The following is a 19844-nucleotide window of genomic DNA, read 5'->3' as shown; positions in this document are numbered from 1 at the left end:
CTTGTAATTTTCAATGTCATTTATTTGTGCATTAAAGAATTATAATTATTATTAGTGTATTTTATTATTAATGTACATTATTAGTATTTATTATATATTTTTTATATGATCTCCAAGTGACGGGACGAACAAGTCGTGCGCCTGGTGATAAGCGACACACCTATCCACAACAGTTGCAGTGCCACTGAGATCATTAAATCGCATAGACCAGGGGCACATAAGTTGACTAGACGTAAGACATAAGTTGACTAGTTCCATGTGCCTGTAATTTCACCAACACCCTTACCCTTCCAAACAGTAATGCTCACATTATTGCTTGGCGGCAGTTATATGTAAGGTGGCAGTACTTCCCTGGACCAACTCTACTGCTAGTAAAATACTATATTTACTGTATTTATTACTGCTAAGTATATTTACTGTGATTAGGATTCTATCAGCAGAACCCGCCTAGGTAGGTTACCAAAGAGCACGGCTGTATTCAGGTTGACAAGTAAAGCACACCAGCCCAATCATAGACACAAGAGTGGCCCGTTTGTTGCCTGTTTGAATACCACAAAAAACTATAAAACTTACTATTTCTATAATTATTAATACAAAGATCGAACACTCAGAAAAAATTCCTTCGATCCGGTCGGATTCGAACCGACGTCTTCTTGCATACCGTGCCAGACGCTATACCCACTAAGCCACAGAACGAACCAACGGACGCAACGAATTTTTCTATGAGTTCTATTTCTTGAGTCGTGTCTTTGTATTTGGTTTTTCAACGACTTTTTAGTCGTAGCGCCATCTATGAGAAATCGATGAAAGATTTATCACCCAGTTAGTACCTTTACAGCTACCAGTCCTGGCGAGAGATGTCGCTATTCATAATTATAACAAACTAGTGGAGTAATTTCACAAAAAAGAATTGAATATCAATTCAATAAAAATTTAATTAATATTTCTAATTATGCCGTGCAGAAAGTCAAATATTACATTCATATAAACTGCATGTCGCTTTTGAACGAAATGCGTCCTTAAACCAGACTAACACAAAACCGTCCTTGTGGTTTTTGCAACTATTGCTGTCAACATCCTTTTACCGTCTATTTGAATAAAGATCTGTGCCGGCTTCCCCAATGTCGACTCTACCGTTCCCTGCCACATTCAGAGCCTATTTATTTATATAGTATTTTTTTGTACACACGCCATCACATTAAGCTACACATGTTCCGTTGCACTGGAATCGATTTTCGAACAAAAATGTGTAGTCTGATGTGCCGTTGTCCGTACATGCAGACGACACAAGTACACGGGCAGCGGCGACCCGTAGAGCTGCGACAATAAATTCCTGAACGCATGCAAAAATTTACTAGCTACACTGTCTAAACTAAATGTAAACAAACCGTAATTAAGTATTTTATGACGCATTACCTTGTTACTTATTGTAAAATTATAAATGAACGTTTTGAAAATGGTTCTAAAATTGTGTGATAATATTTTCAGGTAATAGACAACATTTCGAACTACCTATTTAAAATAGTACCAAATATATGATAATAATAATAATAATAACGTACACACTCAACATAGCACCGCACTAGGGAACCCTATGTCGCGGGTGCCATGGACACACACATAGACAATCACAAATCACACCCAAACTCACGAGATAAATAAATGTAGACCATATAAATATTTCTCCCGGCCCGAGAATCAAACCTGGGACCTCTGCGTGGCAGTCCGGCATGGTAACCGTTCGCTCACGGAGGCAATTACTAGACAGGCGCGGGAAACAGGTTCTCAAACGTCGGAGTAATAGCGTAACATTCAAAAGAAATACAAACACATTGAGAACCTCCTCCTTTTTTGAAGTCGGTTAAGAAGGGTCGATGAAACCCATTCTATTTCCGAAAGAATCTAAGACAATTGATTTTTTACGATTCTAAACTTTCTTCATTAGACGACTCGAGAATTAGAAAACAAGCGAATAAAACATTAATAATTAGATTATTTGCAATTCCTCCATCGAAAGAATTCGAATAAAGTAACAAACAACACCCACATTTTATTATTCGTTTTAAATTGCTTTTGAAATAACGAACACTAACATAATCCCACGTACACACGAATTTACATACCTACCTATGTACGAGTTTGTTAAAAAAGAAGGAATTTTTGAAATTGCGTCCGAACCGTGCACAATTTGTATTAGCGCGCCTGTACACCTAGCCACATATTTAATAGTTACTACTTAATACATACATCACTCTCATATAAAATTGAAAATGCCTACGCTATAATAGCCTACTAAATCTGATCAATGACACCAGGCGCTTACTACGAGGAAAACGGAATCTAAGCACGCACTCAGAGGTGAAAATAGCGTTGCCCGCAGTGTGCACTCGTGCGGAACCGAATGCTGGAGTTGTACAAGGATTGTAATGTAAATAAGACTTGTCTGAGCGCTTGCACTGTGTCGGCGATACAGTGATAGACACTTATCGCATAACCTCGAGCAAGTGACATAGGTGGTATTTAAGGCTCACCTTTTTTAAAAATAAAATATTTTTACACACAGTGAGATTGCAACGTTCTTCTTATCGTATCGACGGCATAGACAATAATATATTATTGTGGCCCAGAAGTTATTGCCGCTACTCCCGTCACGCCACGTGTGGGACGTGTTCACCATCGTAACGAAAGGAGTGACGGAAGAGCGAGTAACGGAGCCTAGACCTAGCGCCATTCTTTCGAAACAAAGTGAGTCACTTGCATTATGGTAATTTGATCATTTAGCGAACAGACCCGGTCAAGTGCGAGTACGCACTCAGCGCTCTGCTATAAGTAAGGAAGTGAAAATGGAGGACTTTGTGGAGCAACGTTGCAACGCACGTCGAACGCAGCGCGTTGCCTGTGTGGCTGTGTGCATTGTTGCATTGTTTGGGACACAGGTTTGGGATACGGATGGTGCTGTTTTTAGTTTCGTTGTTGTACCTATTATGTGTTTATTTGTTTGTATCAGTTTGCCGGGTTATCTTTTTGTTTTGTTTATAGTATATTTAGATATTGTTAATTTTAAAATATGTATTTTTTTTCTCATATGTTAACTGTTTATCCTTCAATAATAATTTTTTTTGCTTTCTGGCGCGGTATTTCAACGCGAGCCTGTATTTTAAGAAGTGAGGTGTGGGGGTCGCTTATCGCGACTCGCGATCCGCGCGCACCCGATGGCGACTAACAGGGCATCGGGCAGCACTGCGGATCGTTAAACCGTTAAACAATTTGCTAATTTTAGGATAAATGTGAATTTATTAACTGTAGGGCTTTAGTTGATAACCTAAATGTTGCAGGTTCTCGTAGTAATTAATGAGAACTATGTACATACAAAAACTATGTACAAAGTTACTTATTTTATTCTTAAATAATTCGTTTTAGAGTTTTATTTTTGCCTGTTTTTAGGTTTTTATATGATCGGATAAAGTACATCCTATCGTGTAACAAAATAGCACAATCTTTAGACAATATCCTTATACGTATCGTATATTTTTTGTAAGACCGTTATTTATTAGTAAATACCTAAACCATGTGACGTAGCAAAACAGTTTTTTCCTCCTCCGGTCGCTCGCCTTAATTAGTGAACATTTATTTTTATTGGACGTCATGATGTTTGTACCACCAAAATATTCATATATATTTTGTGTCAAAATACTCAACTAGTTAGATTTTATTCCTGATACAAAGATCGAACGAACACAAAGAAACTCCTTCGATCTGATTGGACTCGAACCGACGACATCGCTTTCCCAACTGAACTACGGAACAAGTTAGCAGACCGTAAGAATTTCTCTAAGTGCTTGTTACAGGTCTTTGTTCATGATTTTAACAGCTTCTTTACCGTAGAACACCTGTGAGAAACCTATAATTATAGTTAATAAGACAAATTGGACAATTTGTCCTAAATAACCTAAAAATAATTAAGTTACACGTTCATTTTTCTTTGATTGCAGACAAGTGTGGATGCAGTCGGCACCGCACTCCGATCCTCCGCCTACCGGTGACCGCCACCCTATTCATGAGGTGAGATCACGCCCTTTACAACCACCCTACAAATCACAATACCCACCAAAAATTTGTAGAGTAGAACATAAGTTCTTTCATTAGACAACAACATAAATTCTATTCTACAAATACGTCGTTGTCAACAAACTAGGTTTTGTCTGTCACATGAAATCGAATGACAGTACGAACTAGTCGGGCGCTTGGTGTGGTAACAGTTGCAGTACCTCTCAGAGCTTCAGTCGTAAAGATCTGAGGTGCGCTGCCGCTGCACCCGTCACCCTGAAAGTTTCACCAAGGACGATGATGATGGCAATACTTCCCTGGACGAACTCTTTCACAAGGAACTCTACGCTATTGTCACAATTACATAAAGGTGTTTCGAATTGCAATTGACTTAAAATCAGGATCCTTATTCGATATATGTACTAATGCGAGTAATTTTCATTTTACAAGGTGGTGGAGAGCTGCATTCGTAACCCTCTCTGTGGTTGCCCTCAACGTGTTTGGTTCAGAAGTAACAGAGCAGAGTAAAGAGAATGACACAAATAGAATTACCTATATGACACCAAATACAACCACAAGAAACGTAACCGAAGATGTATCTAAGATTAACATTAAGAAGTCTAACTTATTAAACAACAATGTAACGATAATAACTGCAACTATTCCTGGATTCTCGAAAACGACGCTTGCATTGCAACATGTTGTTAAAAGCTTAGTGACTGCTTCTCAAGTTCATAATGCAAAAATTGTACCAACTCCTGTGCAGTGTTCGGGCCCTCGTGCGGCAGATAATGATGAATGTCTTATAGCAACATTAAGAGAACTAAGTGCTGGCAATGTCACTATTGCCATCTTACCCATATCCTCCCTAAATGCTCAACCGACTCGAATACTCCACTTTGCTGATGTTACTGAACTAGGTGATTTAACTGACCGTTCTCGGCGAGCCTGTTTAGCTACCAATATCGAATCTGCGCCACCCTCACTCCTTGACTTTACGGATTCTTCTATAGCTGCTAGATATCATGTACCTGATAATGTGATCGACGCTGAACTGCGTCGTCTTACTGGACATACTGTAGATAGGTAAGTTGACTTGCTCAAAGAATGCCAAAACCAATAGGTACTTACGGTTTATATAATCATACTTTAACGTTGACTTTTACGATTTTACATTCTTAAGTTATTACCTTGTCGTCGTTAGTTAAAATTATTTATGTATTTCCCACAGAGAAAACGTCATCTGTGATACAAGTACCCTCTTAACCCCAGAAAGATGTAACGAGGGGAAATCATGTGCAACTATTCTTACAAGTGAAGAAAGCGAAGCTTGCGTCTTCGCAGATGTCGTACAAAGACATCGACTATATGCTGTCGTGAGACCCCTTGGTGGCCGCTTACCGGAAGTAGCAAATGCACTCAAGTCTCCTTTGATCGTCTGTGATTGGGCTCCTGAGTTTTCCGACCTGGCCAATTTAAGTACCACTACGCTTGGCCCGCCACCATGTGAACCTCCCCATCCGTGTCCTTTTGAAACACGACGGATAGTAGCATTCGTAAATTATAAGTTACTAAAACAGAGCGCAATAAACGCCCTGACCCAGTACAAAGTAAACAAAGGGGAAATGCGCCAGTTGACCCGAACAGCCATTGCAACAAGTCCAGAAAATGCTGGGGCACTGCACTGGAAATTACATCCTTGGAAAATACATGGTGAAGTGCGCGTCATCGTTATGCTTCCTGGGCTTACCAATCGTCACGTTTACTCAGGCGCGCTTCCTGGAGTTGCTGGAATTCATGCAGATTTAATTGACGGCATCGAGTTTAATTCTCAAGTAAGATAACATTACAACAATTAACATAGGTTGTTTACTTCCATAACATATCGATTCTAAGTAAAGGAATTTGACATCAAATTTTTATTTAGTATCGAACTACGATTTTCATTAACAACAAAGATGTATCTATGTCGCAGCCGTATTATACAAAGCGCATAATGCGGCGCACTTGTTTTAGGCGAACTGCAATCCAACTAAAAGCGAGGTAATCGTATAAGAATACAGCGCCGTTTTGCAAAGCGGCTTGCCGTAATGCAATACGGCGCTTTATAAAAAACAGCTGCGACATCTACATACCCTTAACTATCATTAGCAAAATTAAGACCGTGGTTCGTTAAGGTATTTAAAGATATCATTAAATCTTAAATAAAACATGCATTACAGGTATACAATGACGATTGTCAAGCAACAATAGCAATGAAGGCTCTGCAGAACGAGCAGCACGGAAGTGGGTATCGGTCCCTTTCGGCCGTTGCTGGTCCAGTATGTGCCGATCCATGGATGGCCGTCGCACATCAATCCACCACGTACCGTTTGCCGTTGTTAGCTTATACTCCGCAGATTCCTACCGTCGACACCGGTTAGTACTTTATAAGCGAAAGTTATATGTCGTGACGTTCATACCTCGTGTAATAGATGAATTTATTTGAATCTAACAAAGTAATAGCGGCAATGCTTAAATACTGTATTTAAAAACCACCTTCTGGAGTAAATCCGCTGTAATATTTTATTAAAACATGAGTGTTCCGATACGTCTTAGTAATCATTAGCGTCTTCAAAGTGAGCAATTAAATCTTCAAAACTGTATAACAATATAATGTGTTGCAGGTGACGGGCAGAAACCTTTGCAGCTGTTGGGAGCAGGAGATACTCGTGAAGGCGCAGCAGCACTGGGTGCGTTCGCAGCTCGTATGGGTTGGCGACGCTTCGGAGCATTAAGTGAGCATGCGACGCGTCCACTTTTGAACGCTCTCAGTATTCCTGCAAAGTTCAATGTAGATTACCAACTCCACCCTTCCAACTCCTTCGAACAACATCTTCAACAGATTTCTGAGGTTTGTTACCCTCTTGACTTTATGTTTTTATAATACATCACTTTTAAATATACTTATTAAATATCGAATTCTTAGGTTACACATAGGAAATGAAACTATTTTTTTGTTGACAGTCAACAGTGACCATGGGATCTGTAAACGTCGGTTTGTTTGAAAAAACAAATATACGCGATTTAAATCCGGTTAAAAAAAATAGTTTCATTTCCTATATTACGTAAAACTTGCTTAAACAAAATAAATATCTAACAGATTGCGTCATTACGAAACCGAAACAAACAAAAAGTTGACAAAACTGGTTGCTGTTGTGCGGTTACACAGCTATGTTTTTAGATATTTCATTACATTGTTTTTATAATACATTTCAGTGGGCACAACTAGTTATAAAGGAGTATACAAGAGTAATATTCCTCTGCGTAGAAGATGCTCGTTTGGCGCGAGCAGCAGTGTGCGCTGCTAGGAGTGCTCACTCTGCAAATAGTGCTACTAATGATGACCGAAATCCACCGGCGGTTTGGCTCATATGCTCCCTCCTTCCTCGTGACTGGCTGCAGCCTACTAGGGGCGAAAACTGCACATTCGAAGAACTTAAAGAAGTAAGATAATTTTTCCCTAACCCATAGACCACTACGACTTGATGCCTTGCTACTTTGAAACTTCTCTACTAAATTACTAATTATTTAATCACAAATTATATCTATCTACACAACATTTACCACCTTAAATAACAGATTTATACAGATTTGAATGGACTTTGTGAATATAGTAGGTATTGTTCTCTTGCCCACCAGGTAACCGCAGGATACTTTTTTGTAATGCCGGAATGGGCTGCGGATTGGTATGCTAATGTTAACAACACCTCATCGGAAAGAATTGAAGTAGAAGAAAGTATTCAGAAAGCTTGTTCAGAATATGACGCCACAAACCCGACGAATGCAATAAAATCGTCATGCAAGAGTCCAATCGGCCCTTACGAAGCGCTTCTGTTCGACTTGTTCAAAATGTGGATCCTTGCTCTCAGGGATCTTTTCGAAAACTATCCCAATGCCATTGATGAAATGCATGATTCCACTTACGTTAGGTGAGTAATGCAATTTTTATACACGTATACATTGTTATACTTAAACAAAATAAAATTTAAAACAAAAACGAATTCTCTGTTCTCAGGTCATTGATAGACTTCGTAACATCGGATAGTTTCAGTAAAGAATATCAAGGATTAACGGGTTCCTTTAACTGGACAACGACAAAATTTGCATATGTTCGCTCCAGTCCCATTATCCTCTCGCAGTGGCGTCGAGATGAGGGAGCACATGTTATTGGTAAATGGTCTGATGGGTCACTGCAGCTTAATGAGACAGCGTTGCAGTGGTATACTCAAGATGGAAAAACACCCGATGATGGAAGTGAACGATGTGCCTTACAGGGATTGGCTGACGCTCTGCATACAGACTGTCACACCGCATACGTCGCGCTGGGAGCTACGATGGCAGCATTATTAGTAGCGTCTTTAGCTGGTTTAGCTATGTACTGTAAGAGAAGAGCAGAACGGGATTATCGTAAACGACTTGCTGCTCTTGGGATGCGTCCCCTCGGCTTATTGAAACCTGCAGGTCTTGATCGCTGGGAAGTACCTCGAGAAAGAGTCGTCATCAACCGTAAACTTGGCACGGGCGCTTTCGGTACCGTTTATGGAGGGCACGCTCTACTCGCCGAAAATAGGGGCTGGACTGCCGTAGCGGTAAAAACACTAAAAGCTGGAGCGACAACAGAGGAGAAACTTGATTTTCTATCAGAAGCGGAAGCAATGAAACGTTTCGATCATAAGAACGTTGTACGGTTACTTGGTGTAGTTACGAAAACGGAACCTGTTTGTACAGTTATGGAATTTATGTTATACGGAGATCTGAAAAACTATTTGCTAGCTCGACGCCACTTGGCGATGGGTGGAGGGACTGATGACGAAGGTAGTGTAGGTGGAGAATCAGACGAGGCTTCCCCACGCCGGTTGACGAGTATGGCGCTAGATGTAGCTCGCGCTCTCTCCTACCTGGCTAAGTTACGTTATGTACACCGTGATGTAGCGGCACGAAATTGCCTCGTCAGCGCACGCAGAACCGTCAAGCTTGCTGATTTTGGCATGACACGGCTCGTCTTTGAAAATGATTATTACCGCTTCAGCCGCAAGGGTATGCTTCCTGTACGGTGGATGGCTCCGGAAAGTTTAGCACTGGGACTTTTCTCGCCCGCATCTGACGTTTGGTCGTTTGGCGTATTACTATACGAGATTGTCACCTTCGGGTCGTTGCCGTTCCAAGGCCTCAGCAACTCAGAGGTACTGACTCGTGTCAAAGCCGGTCATACACTAGACCTTCCACCTGGACTGAAACCACAACTGTAAGTCAGTAAAATATTATAATATATAAAATATAATATAAAACTATCTTAAATAGTCGTCTTCAATCAAGACTTAAAAATTTATCATAAATCGAATTGTTTGTTTTCAGGGAAGGTCTGATTAAATCGTGTTGGCAACATGATAGCAAGTCACGGCCGACCGCGTCTGAAGTGGCAGCGTTCCTGGCAGATGCACCTAGACTGCTGACACCTTGCCTCGATGTACCGTTAGATGCGCTACTATTAGAAGCTGATCCTCCTTGGCGACTACCACGAGATCAGGCTGAGGTAACCTTGCCTGCTATCTCTTTAATATGTTGAAAATTTTTCAAAGATCTTTTTACAATTATGGACACTGTTTGTTGCCACTTAGGACATTTAATTTATTTCAAAATTAGATTTGACAAATATGTTACAATGATTATGAATAAAATGGTGGAGGAGACAGAAAAATTTTTCGTCGACCCGGTGGGACTTGAACCCACGTCCATGCTGCATCGTAGCATTGCTCTAACCATCTGAGCCACGGGTCCAGTTACCGTGTCATCGAAATTCTCCTGTGTTTTTGTGTTCACCGCACCTCACCGCAGCCGAAGATTATTCAAAAATCTTCCACTAGATGTCACCAGCGGCGACGAAAGCCGAAAAGTCAGTACAAAGATCTATAACAAAAACACATAGGAGAATTTCGACAACTCGGTAACTGGACCCGTGGCTCAGATGGTTAAAGCAAGGCTCCAGTGCAGCATGGACGTGGGTTCAAGTCCCACCGACTCGACGAAAAAATTTTCTGTCTATTCGATCTTTGTATTCATAATCATAACAAAAGTAGTGGAGATATTTCACAAAAAAACTCAATAAATATTTCGCAATTTTCTTTCAGGCTCGATGGATTTCCTGGGCAGCACCGGCTTCGGCAGCCACAGACACTACATACCTCAGTACAGAAGCAACTGTGCCTCTTGACACAGACAGCTTTTTGCCTTGAAAAAATTGAAGTCAAATTTTATGGTTGGATCACTAGCCTTACGGTGCTAACCGGGAATGACACGGATAAATAGTAAGCCTGAAAGTAAGGACTTGACATAAGCTCCATGGATCGTTATAGCAAAGAGATGTTGCGATAAGAAATATTATACAGATAATATTTAGTAGCAGCAGAGCTCCTTGTGAAAGAGTTCGTCCAGGGAAGTACTGCCACCTTACCTATTTCTGCCGCCAAACAGTAATGTCAGCATTACTGTGTTTTGATTTTGAAGGGTAAGGGTGCTGGTGAAATTACAGGCACATGGGACTTGTCAACTTATGTCTCAGTGGCAGTGCCCCTTAGATCTTTGCAAAGCTCTGGGTAGCACTGCAACTTTTATGAACAGGCGTGTAGCTTACCATCAGGCGGACGACTTGTTCGCCCCGTCACTTAATATTACAAAAAAAGACGACGATTGAAGTAATGTCTAACTTCCGAGTAATTTTATCAACGTCGCCAAGGTACATTGAGGTATCTTGTTACTAACGTTAAAATGAGGAATATCTAACTAAGAGCGATTACACACGGCAATTTATAGGTGCAATGCAAACGCGATGCAAATGCGCGACTGCATCGATGTAAATCGCAAGTGTAAGCGCGTTTCACGAACAGTTAAAAGCCGCGGTGTGTAACCACTCTAAAAGTTAAATAAATACCTAACAACTGTGCCTTATGACGAGCATTGATAAGTGATGCTATCAATAAAAAACAGCACTCCAAGAAGTAGGGTGGATCAATTTAATTATGATTGTGAAATGCACATGTATGTACAATAGAAATCTGCTGGTCATATAAATAAATAATCTCAGTACAGAGTACTAAAAAAACCGACCTCAAAAGTAAATGGAATTACGTCTATTTGCTAAGTTTTATTGAAATATCCCCTAGTTCGCCACTATACAGGACTTCACACTGGAGAAAATAAAAATCGGTTCTCACTACTCAAAGTATATTGAGAGAAAAACGCCTAGAATTGGAGAAATAGCAAAATCAACCATTAAAGTAATTACTCCTAAATTAAAGTTAGGCGCTATTTATAAAAATTAATCTTCATGCGTGAACAGCCACCCTTTGAGGTGGATGATTTTCTTCAAAATAAAATGGGACCACTATGGAAGTACCCCCTTTCCAACAAAAAAATAATCATGAAAATCGGTTCACAAATACCGGAGTTATTGCGTAACATACATACAAAAAAAAAAGAACATACAGACGAATTGAGAACCTCCTCCTTTTTTGAAGTCGGTTAAAAAATAAGTATTTATATTAGTTCCTGGCTGGGTTTTTCGAGTATAAAGTTTTTTTTAGTTCATTGACAGGAAAGTGTGATAAATTGGTGTGGTTAATTGGTTAAGTAAATAGTTAAAATCATCTTCGTGCCCTCAAAGGCACCTACAAAGGTTGTAAAGAATTTGAAGATTTTATTGAATAATCGGAATCCCATTTCAGTATTCCACATTGGTTTTGTTTTTATTGGGTCTGTGACTGCAAATTATAGTGTATAATAATTATATTTATAAGACTATGTACAGTTAAGAGCACGTCAAGCTTGACACTTTGTAATTTGGACCGTTGTTATCGTAAGCGGCATAGAGTTGGATTTAAATCTTAAGTGTCACGCTTAACGTGCTCTTGACCCTGTACCTTCACTATTAGTTTTAAAGTGTTTTTAATATAGCAACATACACAGCGACCTAAAACTGTGATAACAAAACGTCCTGACAATGTAATTTCACAAAAATCAAACGCTGGGGACATTGAAAACCTCGTCATGTTGTAAAATTTTAAAAAACTATTTTTTTCTAATAACAATACGACTATTATAATGTAAAAAGTTTATGTAACTTGGCACCATTTCTAAGCTCTTGAACCTTTATTTAAACTGTAAAGTAACAAATATTTCGTATTTTCAATCCTGTCCTTTTACTGTCCAGCTTGTAGTCGCTTGCGATTTAAAATATTTCTAGCTTTAGCTCTTCTTGTGGCCGCTTTACATTTGTCCGTACAAAATCTATTTCCTACTTAGCTCTTAGGCGCTCCGCAGATGGAGCAATTTTAGTTGACGTAACAGGCGACGTAACAGGCAACTTTTTACAAGTTTTGCCGGTTACCGGTTGTAGCAACTAAAAGGCTCAGTTGCCGGTTGCCGCAATTTTAAATAAACTTTCGAAATCCACTTTCAAGGCTGATGCTGCGGGAGACGGGGAGGGAGTGAAGTTGCTTCACGAGTTGCGGTTGCCGGTTGCGGAAACTGGCAACTGGAGACAACCGGTACAAATTTGCAAGTTTCTAGTTGCGGCAATTAAGAATTTATTTAATCACGGATTTCGGCAATCGAAAACTGTAGGCAATTGCCGAAACTCTCAAGTGAAGTTGCTACGTCTGCGCGTCATAAACAGCTAGTTGCGGGTTGCCAGTTGCTGAAACTCGATGATCAAAGTTGCTTCATCTGCGCAGCGCTTTAGGAAAGAACGCTAGAAGTACGTGAAGTTTCCCCTGAGAAGAAATTGTAAGAAACTGTAAAACTCGTATCTGTAAAGTCTATTATTAAAATTATTATATTAAAATTCTTATATTAAAATTTAATAATAGCATAAGTGGAAACAACCTCAACGAGTTAAACGGATCAATCTGATGATTTTTTTAAAATAATATTGTACTTAACCTCATATTCAAGAACTGCATTTAACAAAGTCTGCATATTTGTAACGTGCATCCTTTATAAAGTCCAGTACAGTGTAATTCATGATCTAGTATCGAAAGAGCTCATCTATCACATCAACTTAAATGTGAATTATATATTTCTAAGTTGAGCAGTCTTAGAGCGATGCCACACAATGCGTTGCATCAGCTACGTTGCGAAGCCTGAGAATGCTCAGTTGTATTACATATAAATTAAAACCACATTTCACATGGTGTGCTGAAACGGCGCGCGGCGACGGAATGCGTGCGAGTTGGAAGCAAGGGGCCGGGACAAGAAGCGGGTAGGGGTGCTACGGTGCGTAAGTAAGCGGCGTTACATTACGACACCGCATTGCCCGTGTGGCACTCGATGATTTGAAATCATAGCGTTGCGACGACGCAACGCACTGGTAACGCCCGTGTGCCATCGCTCTTATACTGTCCAATCTCCATTAATAAAATAAACTTATCAACATAAACTTTAATTTACAAATAAAATTAACTAATGGGTTAGCCAAAAGTCCGTGCGATTATTACCTAGGTAAGTTAAAAATAATATATTTTTTCTTTTAAAGTGTTATGTCGTCTATGGCTGTATTTTACTAAGACTATTTAAGTAAAGATAGTTTTCATGAAATTTATATTCTAAAATTACCCGAAAGGTAGCAAGAGATTGTAGAGCAACATAGGCAATACATGGTTGTTTAAAGTGTGATATTTGTCTTTTTAAATGTTTTTCATTTATACTATGATACCGCACGGATTTTTTTAGCCAACCCAATACCTTGGTATTTATTTTTTAACTGTTCCTTACAAAAGTTTCTATGGAATATAGATTTTAAGACTCAATCTACTTGTTTATGAAACAAGCAGTTTAGAAAAACCCCTTGGAGGAGCATTTAACTTTTAACTAATTTTAGTGAGGTTTTCTATAAACCTTTGTGTGAAAGATTTGTCCTATCGCAATTATTTTACTCTTTGAAAACATTTTTTTTAATAAGTGAATAGAATAAAGAACCTTATGTGAGACCTAACCAAGCAGCAAAATATAGGAATAGTTGTTTACATGTTCTTGTAACATCTTGTAGTGCCTTAATTTTCTATACCATTTAGGTATAAACAAAAGACATTTGAATTAAAAAGTTTTCTTTAAATTGGTTTTTAAATAAGCAAGTATGTTTACAAATGTAAGTTAAACTGAAATATAAAAATAAAAAACTGTAATAAAGGCTGACAAGCGAGTGTTGCAAGCTCAAAAAACTAATTCCTTCTATTGGCAACACGAAAATTGTTTAAAAAAAATTAAGTCAATGCTTAGGAAGTTCCGGGACCAGGTCTTCATTTTAAATTCATAACGACCTTTTTCGTAACGACATTTTTTTTTTAAATTGTAAAGTCTGCCTAACATGACTTGTATAAATCATTCCAACCTTATTCTAGTCAATTTTGGTAATAAGTAAATTAAATATGTAGATGCGTTTATAAATAATGTATATTGTTAATTAAACTATTGACAAGGTTTTTTTTTATTTCTGGTTTCTTTCGTTAATTTCCTTCATCCACCAATTTGCAAGGTCCACAACACGTCAAGCTTGACACGTATGATTTAAATTTAACTGTATGCTGTTGCGTCTGTACAATAATAATAACACACACACTCAACATAGCCCCGCACTAGGGAAACCCTGTGTCGCGGGTGCCATGGACACACATATAGACAACCACAAATTACACCCAAACTCACGAGAGAAACAAATGTAGGTCATACAAATATTTCTTCCGGCCCGGGAATCGAACCTGGGACCTCTGCGTGGCAGTCCGGCATGGTAACCGTTCGGCCACAGAGGCAGTTAACAACAACGTACAATGGAATAAACTGCAAGCTAACAAAAAGATTTGTTGAGTCAGCACAGAACTTCGTATTATTTTAAGGGCAGCAAAAACCACTAGACAGGAAAAAGGCTACATAGCAAAAACAAAGGGGGAGGTAATAAAGGTTCCGAAAAACAAATTAAATTGAACTAAGGCTTATTAAATCCGACGTCGTTTCCAGCGCCGACGCTAGCCCACGTAGCGCGTAGAGAAAAATATGTTATATTTCATCATGATAACATCGCCCCTTCACATTTTCCTGTTTTCGTCTTTACAAAATTTTTTAAAGGTACACGACTTATAATGAAGAGACCATCAAACAACACTAGGGCTGTTTAAGTAAACGCAGGATTTTTCATGAAATTGAAATACTAAAAAACGCCCGGGTGCAATCGATACCTACGTTGGTGCACTCTAGCACATTTTCCCCAGTAACAACAACAAAAACAATAAAAACTAAGAAATAAATGTCAGACAACATAACGTTGTACCGATCGCAAAGTGTGTGGGTAACTAAATCACTTGTGTTATGGAAATCAAAAACCACAAACACCCAGATCCGAGATAATATAGAAAGTTAGTTTTCTTCATTGACTCGGCCGGGAATCGAACCCGGGGTGATGACACCATGAAAACCGGTGTGTAAGCCACTTGACTACGGAGGTGGTCAAATTATCAAGTGATCAGAAATTCGCAGCAATAGCCCGTTTATTTCTCTTGCGCCGCGAGCGACTCTTGCCTAGTGTTATTTAAATCCATTGAAACGGGAGTTGATAACTTTTTATGCTTAAATAGGAGATACAATTTCACATATACATAATTTGTTTCACGTACTTTGTATTATTGTTATGACTTTCATGTGGTAAAAGCTTTTGAAACCACATATGATATGATGATATGTGGTTTTATTATGCCAATAAAGGGTACGACTTATTCCTGTACTTATTATGGTACTGCTGAGGACGCAACCGGGACAACGCTCAGATGAGAGAGAGACTTATTCCGAGATTTCAAATGGAGGTATGTAAGGTACGTATCGATAGTTCCATACGTAATAACCTTAGAGCAATGCTCTAAGAGTAATATTTATAACACACTATTCTATGTCGACATACACATTGTTTACAAAACAAAACGCAATCTCATATTAATAATTATTTACGCACTTAATTATAAGCATTAATAATGTGTAGGTAAAACTACTTAAGGTAAAGTGTTCATTATATTTTTTATGAGAATACTAATTAAATACCTTATACCAAAAGGAAACATTTATTTAGAATGAGACAGTATATAAATAATTGTGGCCTATAATTATTGTATTATTATACCTAACTAGAGTAATAAATTACCAGAGATCGAAATAAGCTAAAGGGTGGCATTGTCTCCACTCGCGGGTCATGGATAAATATCGTTGGGATAAATACTCAGGACACTTGTCCATATTTACGCTTATAGGTGACTCGGAATTAGTAGAGGCGAAGCTGCAGAGGCTTGAACACCGTCGTAAAGTTGCCTACTTATCGGTATTCTACAAGACGTATCACGTGAGTGTGCGACGGAGTTGCATAATTTGATTCCGCCTTCCTCTTTCCAACATCGGAGGACTAGACGTGGGTTGGGATTCCACCCCTATGTTGTGGATATTCCCAGGATTCACACGAAGCGTTACGCTTCCACATTTATATGGCGAGCGGCTAGAGAGTGGAATTCCCTGACTTGTTCCCCGAAAGCTACAACTTGGACCTATTCAAGGCGAGAGTGAATAGGCATTATTTAGGTGTGCATGCATTAAACACAGTTTTGCTCTACGATAGCACCGTAAATATTCATTCTAATTTAGGTACTTAGGTATACGAAATTTGATTATTATATACCTAACTTAACTGCTATGCAAACAGACCTATATTATCGATTTAGTTGAGATGTATTGTGTGTGCGTGCGTGTGTGAGTTTTTAATAGTTAATGTGCTCTTATCAGGACTATAGATTACATTACAAACTGACACCGTGGCCGTATTTCTCTCGTGAGTTTGGGTGTAATTTGTCTGTCTATTTGTATGTCCATAGCGCTCGCAATACCGTTTGTTACCAGTAGATTTTTGTAACCCAAAAGTTCCATACATTGAACTAGTGGAAATAAAAATATTTTTATCTTTGTTCTCATTAAATGTATTATTGTTATTATTACATAGGTCAATATTCTGAGTCATAGTTCAATTTAATATATTTAGTTTTTAGTTCTACTTTCATAACTGCTTTGTATATTAAATAAAATCATATCTATGACCATATCGTTTGACGCATCCGTTTCCCAGCGAGGATGAGGAGATCCCGGGTTCGATTCGGGTGGAAGACTAACCAAAAGTTCTTTTCTTTTCGTTGACCTGGTACTCATAATACAGGGAATTATCTCGTTTGAGACCGTGCGATTGGTGTAGTTGCTGGCACATTATTATTATCTTTTACTAAATTTTGTTTAAATGTCAAACATCTTCATTTCGTCAGTGTTTTGTAGAATTTGGAAAAAAAATCAGAGAAACATGTTTTAGGTTTTAACGACTGTTTTCAAATATTGACGGCCTGTTTTAAAATTGGATTTTGATTTCAATTAAGTTTTAAAATTGGATTTAAAACAGGACGTCAATATTTTAAAATAGTCGTGGGGCTGATATCACGATCCTTCTGAAAACATCGACGATATATTCTCCTTATTACACAACCAATAACAACGAATTCATTGTGTATTATATAATAGAATATTAAATTTATATACTGCGCAACTGTAAGCCAAGCAACTAGCAACGGGATCATTTATATATTACAGGAAAACCCAAATACAAATTTATTATTAGCGTAAAAACGGAAGGCAGTGATCATTACCGGACAAACTGGAATAAATATTGCTTTAAAAATTAACTGTTATAGACAATTTATTTCATTTAAGTGTTGAATAAATTGTATTCTGCCGTTTTTAAGAAACAAGCCATGAATAGGTAACAGTGGCGAACAGTGTACACCCAAAAAAGGTAAGCCAAGGCTATAAAAGCACACTTAATATTTTTTATTCAATTGTTTCTATTACGTGAAAGAGCGAAGTTTCACTACTATAAGATTACAATATCCGTTCAAATTATTATTCAGAAACACATTTCTGGATAATTTTAAGGTTGTTTTCTCTAACTTAAATTCGGTGGCAATTTTATTATTTAAGTTTTCGAGCATATTATCGTGAAATATTGAATAATATTTCATTCTTATATTAATTAAACTTCATGATAATATTCTAGAATATTCAAGTAATAAAAATTGTCACCGAAATTAGGTAGAGAAAACTAACCTCAAAATCACCCCACCATGCTTTAGGGAGCCATCTCACTCGCACCCTTGGTAATAAAGCCCCATGTAATTATACGTCAAAAGTGCTTTTATTACATGATGGTCATCCAATTCCATCAAGGGTGAGTAGATTTTGACAGTTCATAGCGGTCATGTTGTTGAGTGTTGGGGCTGCTTTTGTCAAATCTGTTGCTTATTTTTCAGTCACTAACATTGACTTACAATTATATGGACGTCGGGTCCGCGCTAAAAAGTGTCCGCACTTGTAAGGCGCTAAAATCGTATACAGAGCGCGACACTCCGCTTTAGTCTTCATTTGTTCTACGGACAGCGCGATACTGCGATGACATAACAATTTAAAATTCGAATAGGTTGACTTGGGACATTTTTTTCGTGGTTTTTGTATTACACCCGTCGTCCATTTATTTGTAAGTCAATGGTCACTAAAGACAAAATATCATCATGACAAGTTACAGTGTCGAGCAACTTGTGCAAATGATACAAATTCACTATCAAAATGGGTGTTCGATTGTGGCAATGATGCGCACGTAATAGCAGGCAAACAAGCCATATTTGTATTGCTAAAACGGGTTTCTCTCAGAGAAAAGTTTAAGGAGACTGGTATCGTGACTGTGGCATCACAGTACATTTACTCAAATATTTTATGCCCGTAAAAATATACATAATTTCAATAAGAATAATATTTACCTTAGAGCTAAATCCAAATTATGGTACCACTATTTCGTCTAACCAAGGTAAACGACTCTTTTATGGGGAACTGTATACGTTTTTATAGTATTTTGTAGTTCCGGAGCATAATAGATTAACGTTTCCTAAGTTTAAAAACTACTTTAACAATATTTCAATTGAAAAGTCATATTACAAAATTGAAAACTACGTGTTATAGAAAGATGTATGGAAAGACGACATGGCTCTAGATTCCACACAAATTTTATTCAAAGTGCATTAATATCCTTAGCATTTAAGTTTATTTGAAAAGAGCAATCCCTAGAGCTTTTTGTGCTCGTTCTTCTCAGGGAAGTCAGCGTAGTGAACGAGCAGTAGCTTAAAAGTGACATTATCAAGTGTACATTTATTTTACCTATGGAATAAATTATGTCAAAGACTTTGGTTTTTATTTTGACTTTCACTACAGACTGCTTCGGGTTCTCCTGAACACTCTCACGAACAAACAGCGGCGATGTTTTCGGCAGATCTTGCGTTTTTTTGACGTACGGTTATTGGCTGATGATTCACTAAACTGGTAGACTCGCAGATTTGGCCATCAAACTTTGAATAGTTACTGGAAAGGACGACCACGTAAACCGTAAAATTGACGCAACGCGCGCATCATTGCCACAATAAAACACCTAATTAGATATTTTTTTTATCATTTGCAAGTAATACTCGACGCTGTAACTTGCCATGATGATTCATCTTTAGTGACTGAAAAATAAACGCAGATTTCACAAAAGCAAAAAAAAAATGTTACGGAATTAGTCAAAAAGATGAACAAGCGCATGCGTGTGCTCGTACCTCTTAAAAAAGTGCAATGTCGGTGTTATATCTATACCTGTAAAGTTAATGAAG

The 19844-nt window shown here is 38.3% G+C and overlaps 1 protein-coding gene across 1 annotated transcript; it reads left to right on the top strand.

Moving 5' to 3' along the window:
- Positions 1–2626: 2626 nt before the first annotated feature.
- Positions 2627–10525, top strand: LOC113226173. The gene is made up of 11 exons (XM_026458707.1): positions 2627–2745; positions 3993–4062; positions 4498–5133; positions 5279–5882; positions 6270–6465; positions 6714–6940; positions 7306–7533; positions 7729–8018; positions 8105–9334; positions 9445–9622; positions 10218–10525. Exons 2-11 carry the CDS (start codon positions 4058–4060, stop codon positions 10320–10322), a joined length of 3699 nt encoding a protein of 1232 aa, XP_026314492.1. The 5' UTR covers positions 2627–2745; positions 3993–4057; the 3' UTR covers positions 10323–10525.
- Positions 10526–19844: the final 9319 nt, after the last annotated feature.

This window comes from Hyposmocoma kahamanoa, unplaced genomic scaffold (assembly GCF_003589595.1).
Source record: "Hyposmocoma kahamanoa isolate Upper Pololo Valley unplaced genomic scaffold, ASM358959v1 182, whole genome shotgun sequence".
Classification (NCBI taxonomy): domain Eukaryota; kingdom Metazoa; phylum Arthropoda; class Insecta; order Lepidoptera; family Cosmopterigidae; genus Hyposmocoma; species Hyposmocoma kahamanoa.
This window is presented reverse-complemented; position numbering and strand designations above follow the sequence as displayed.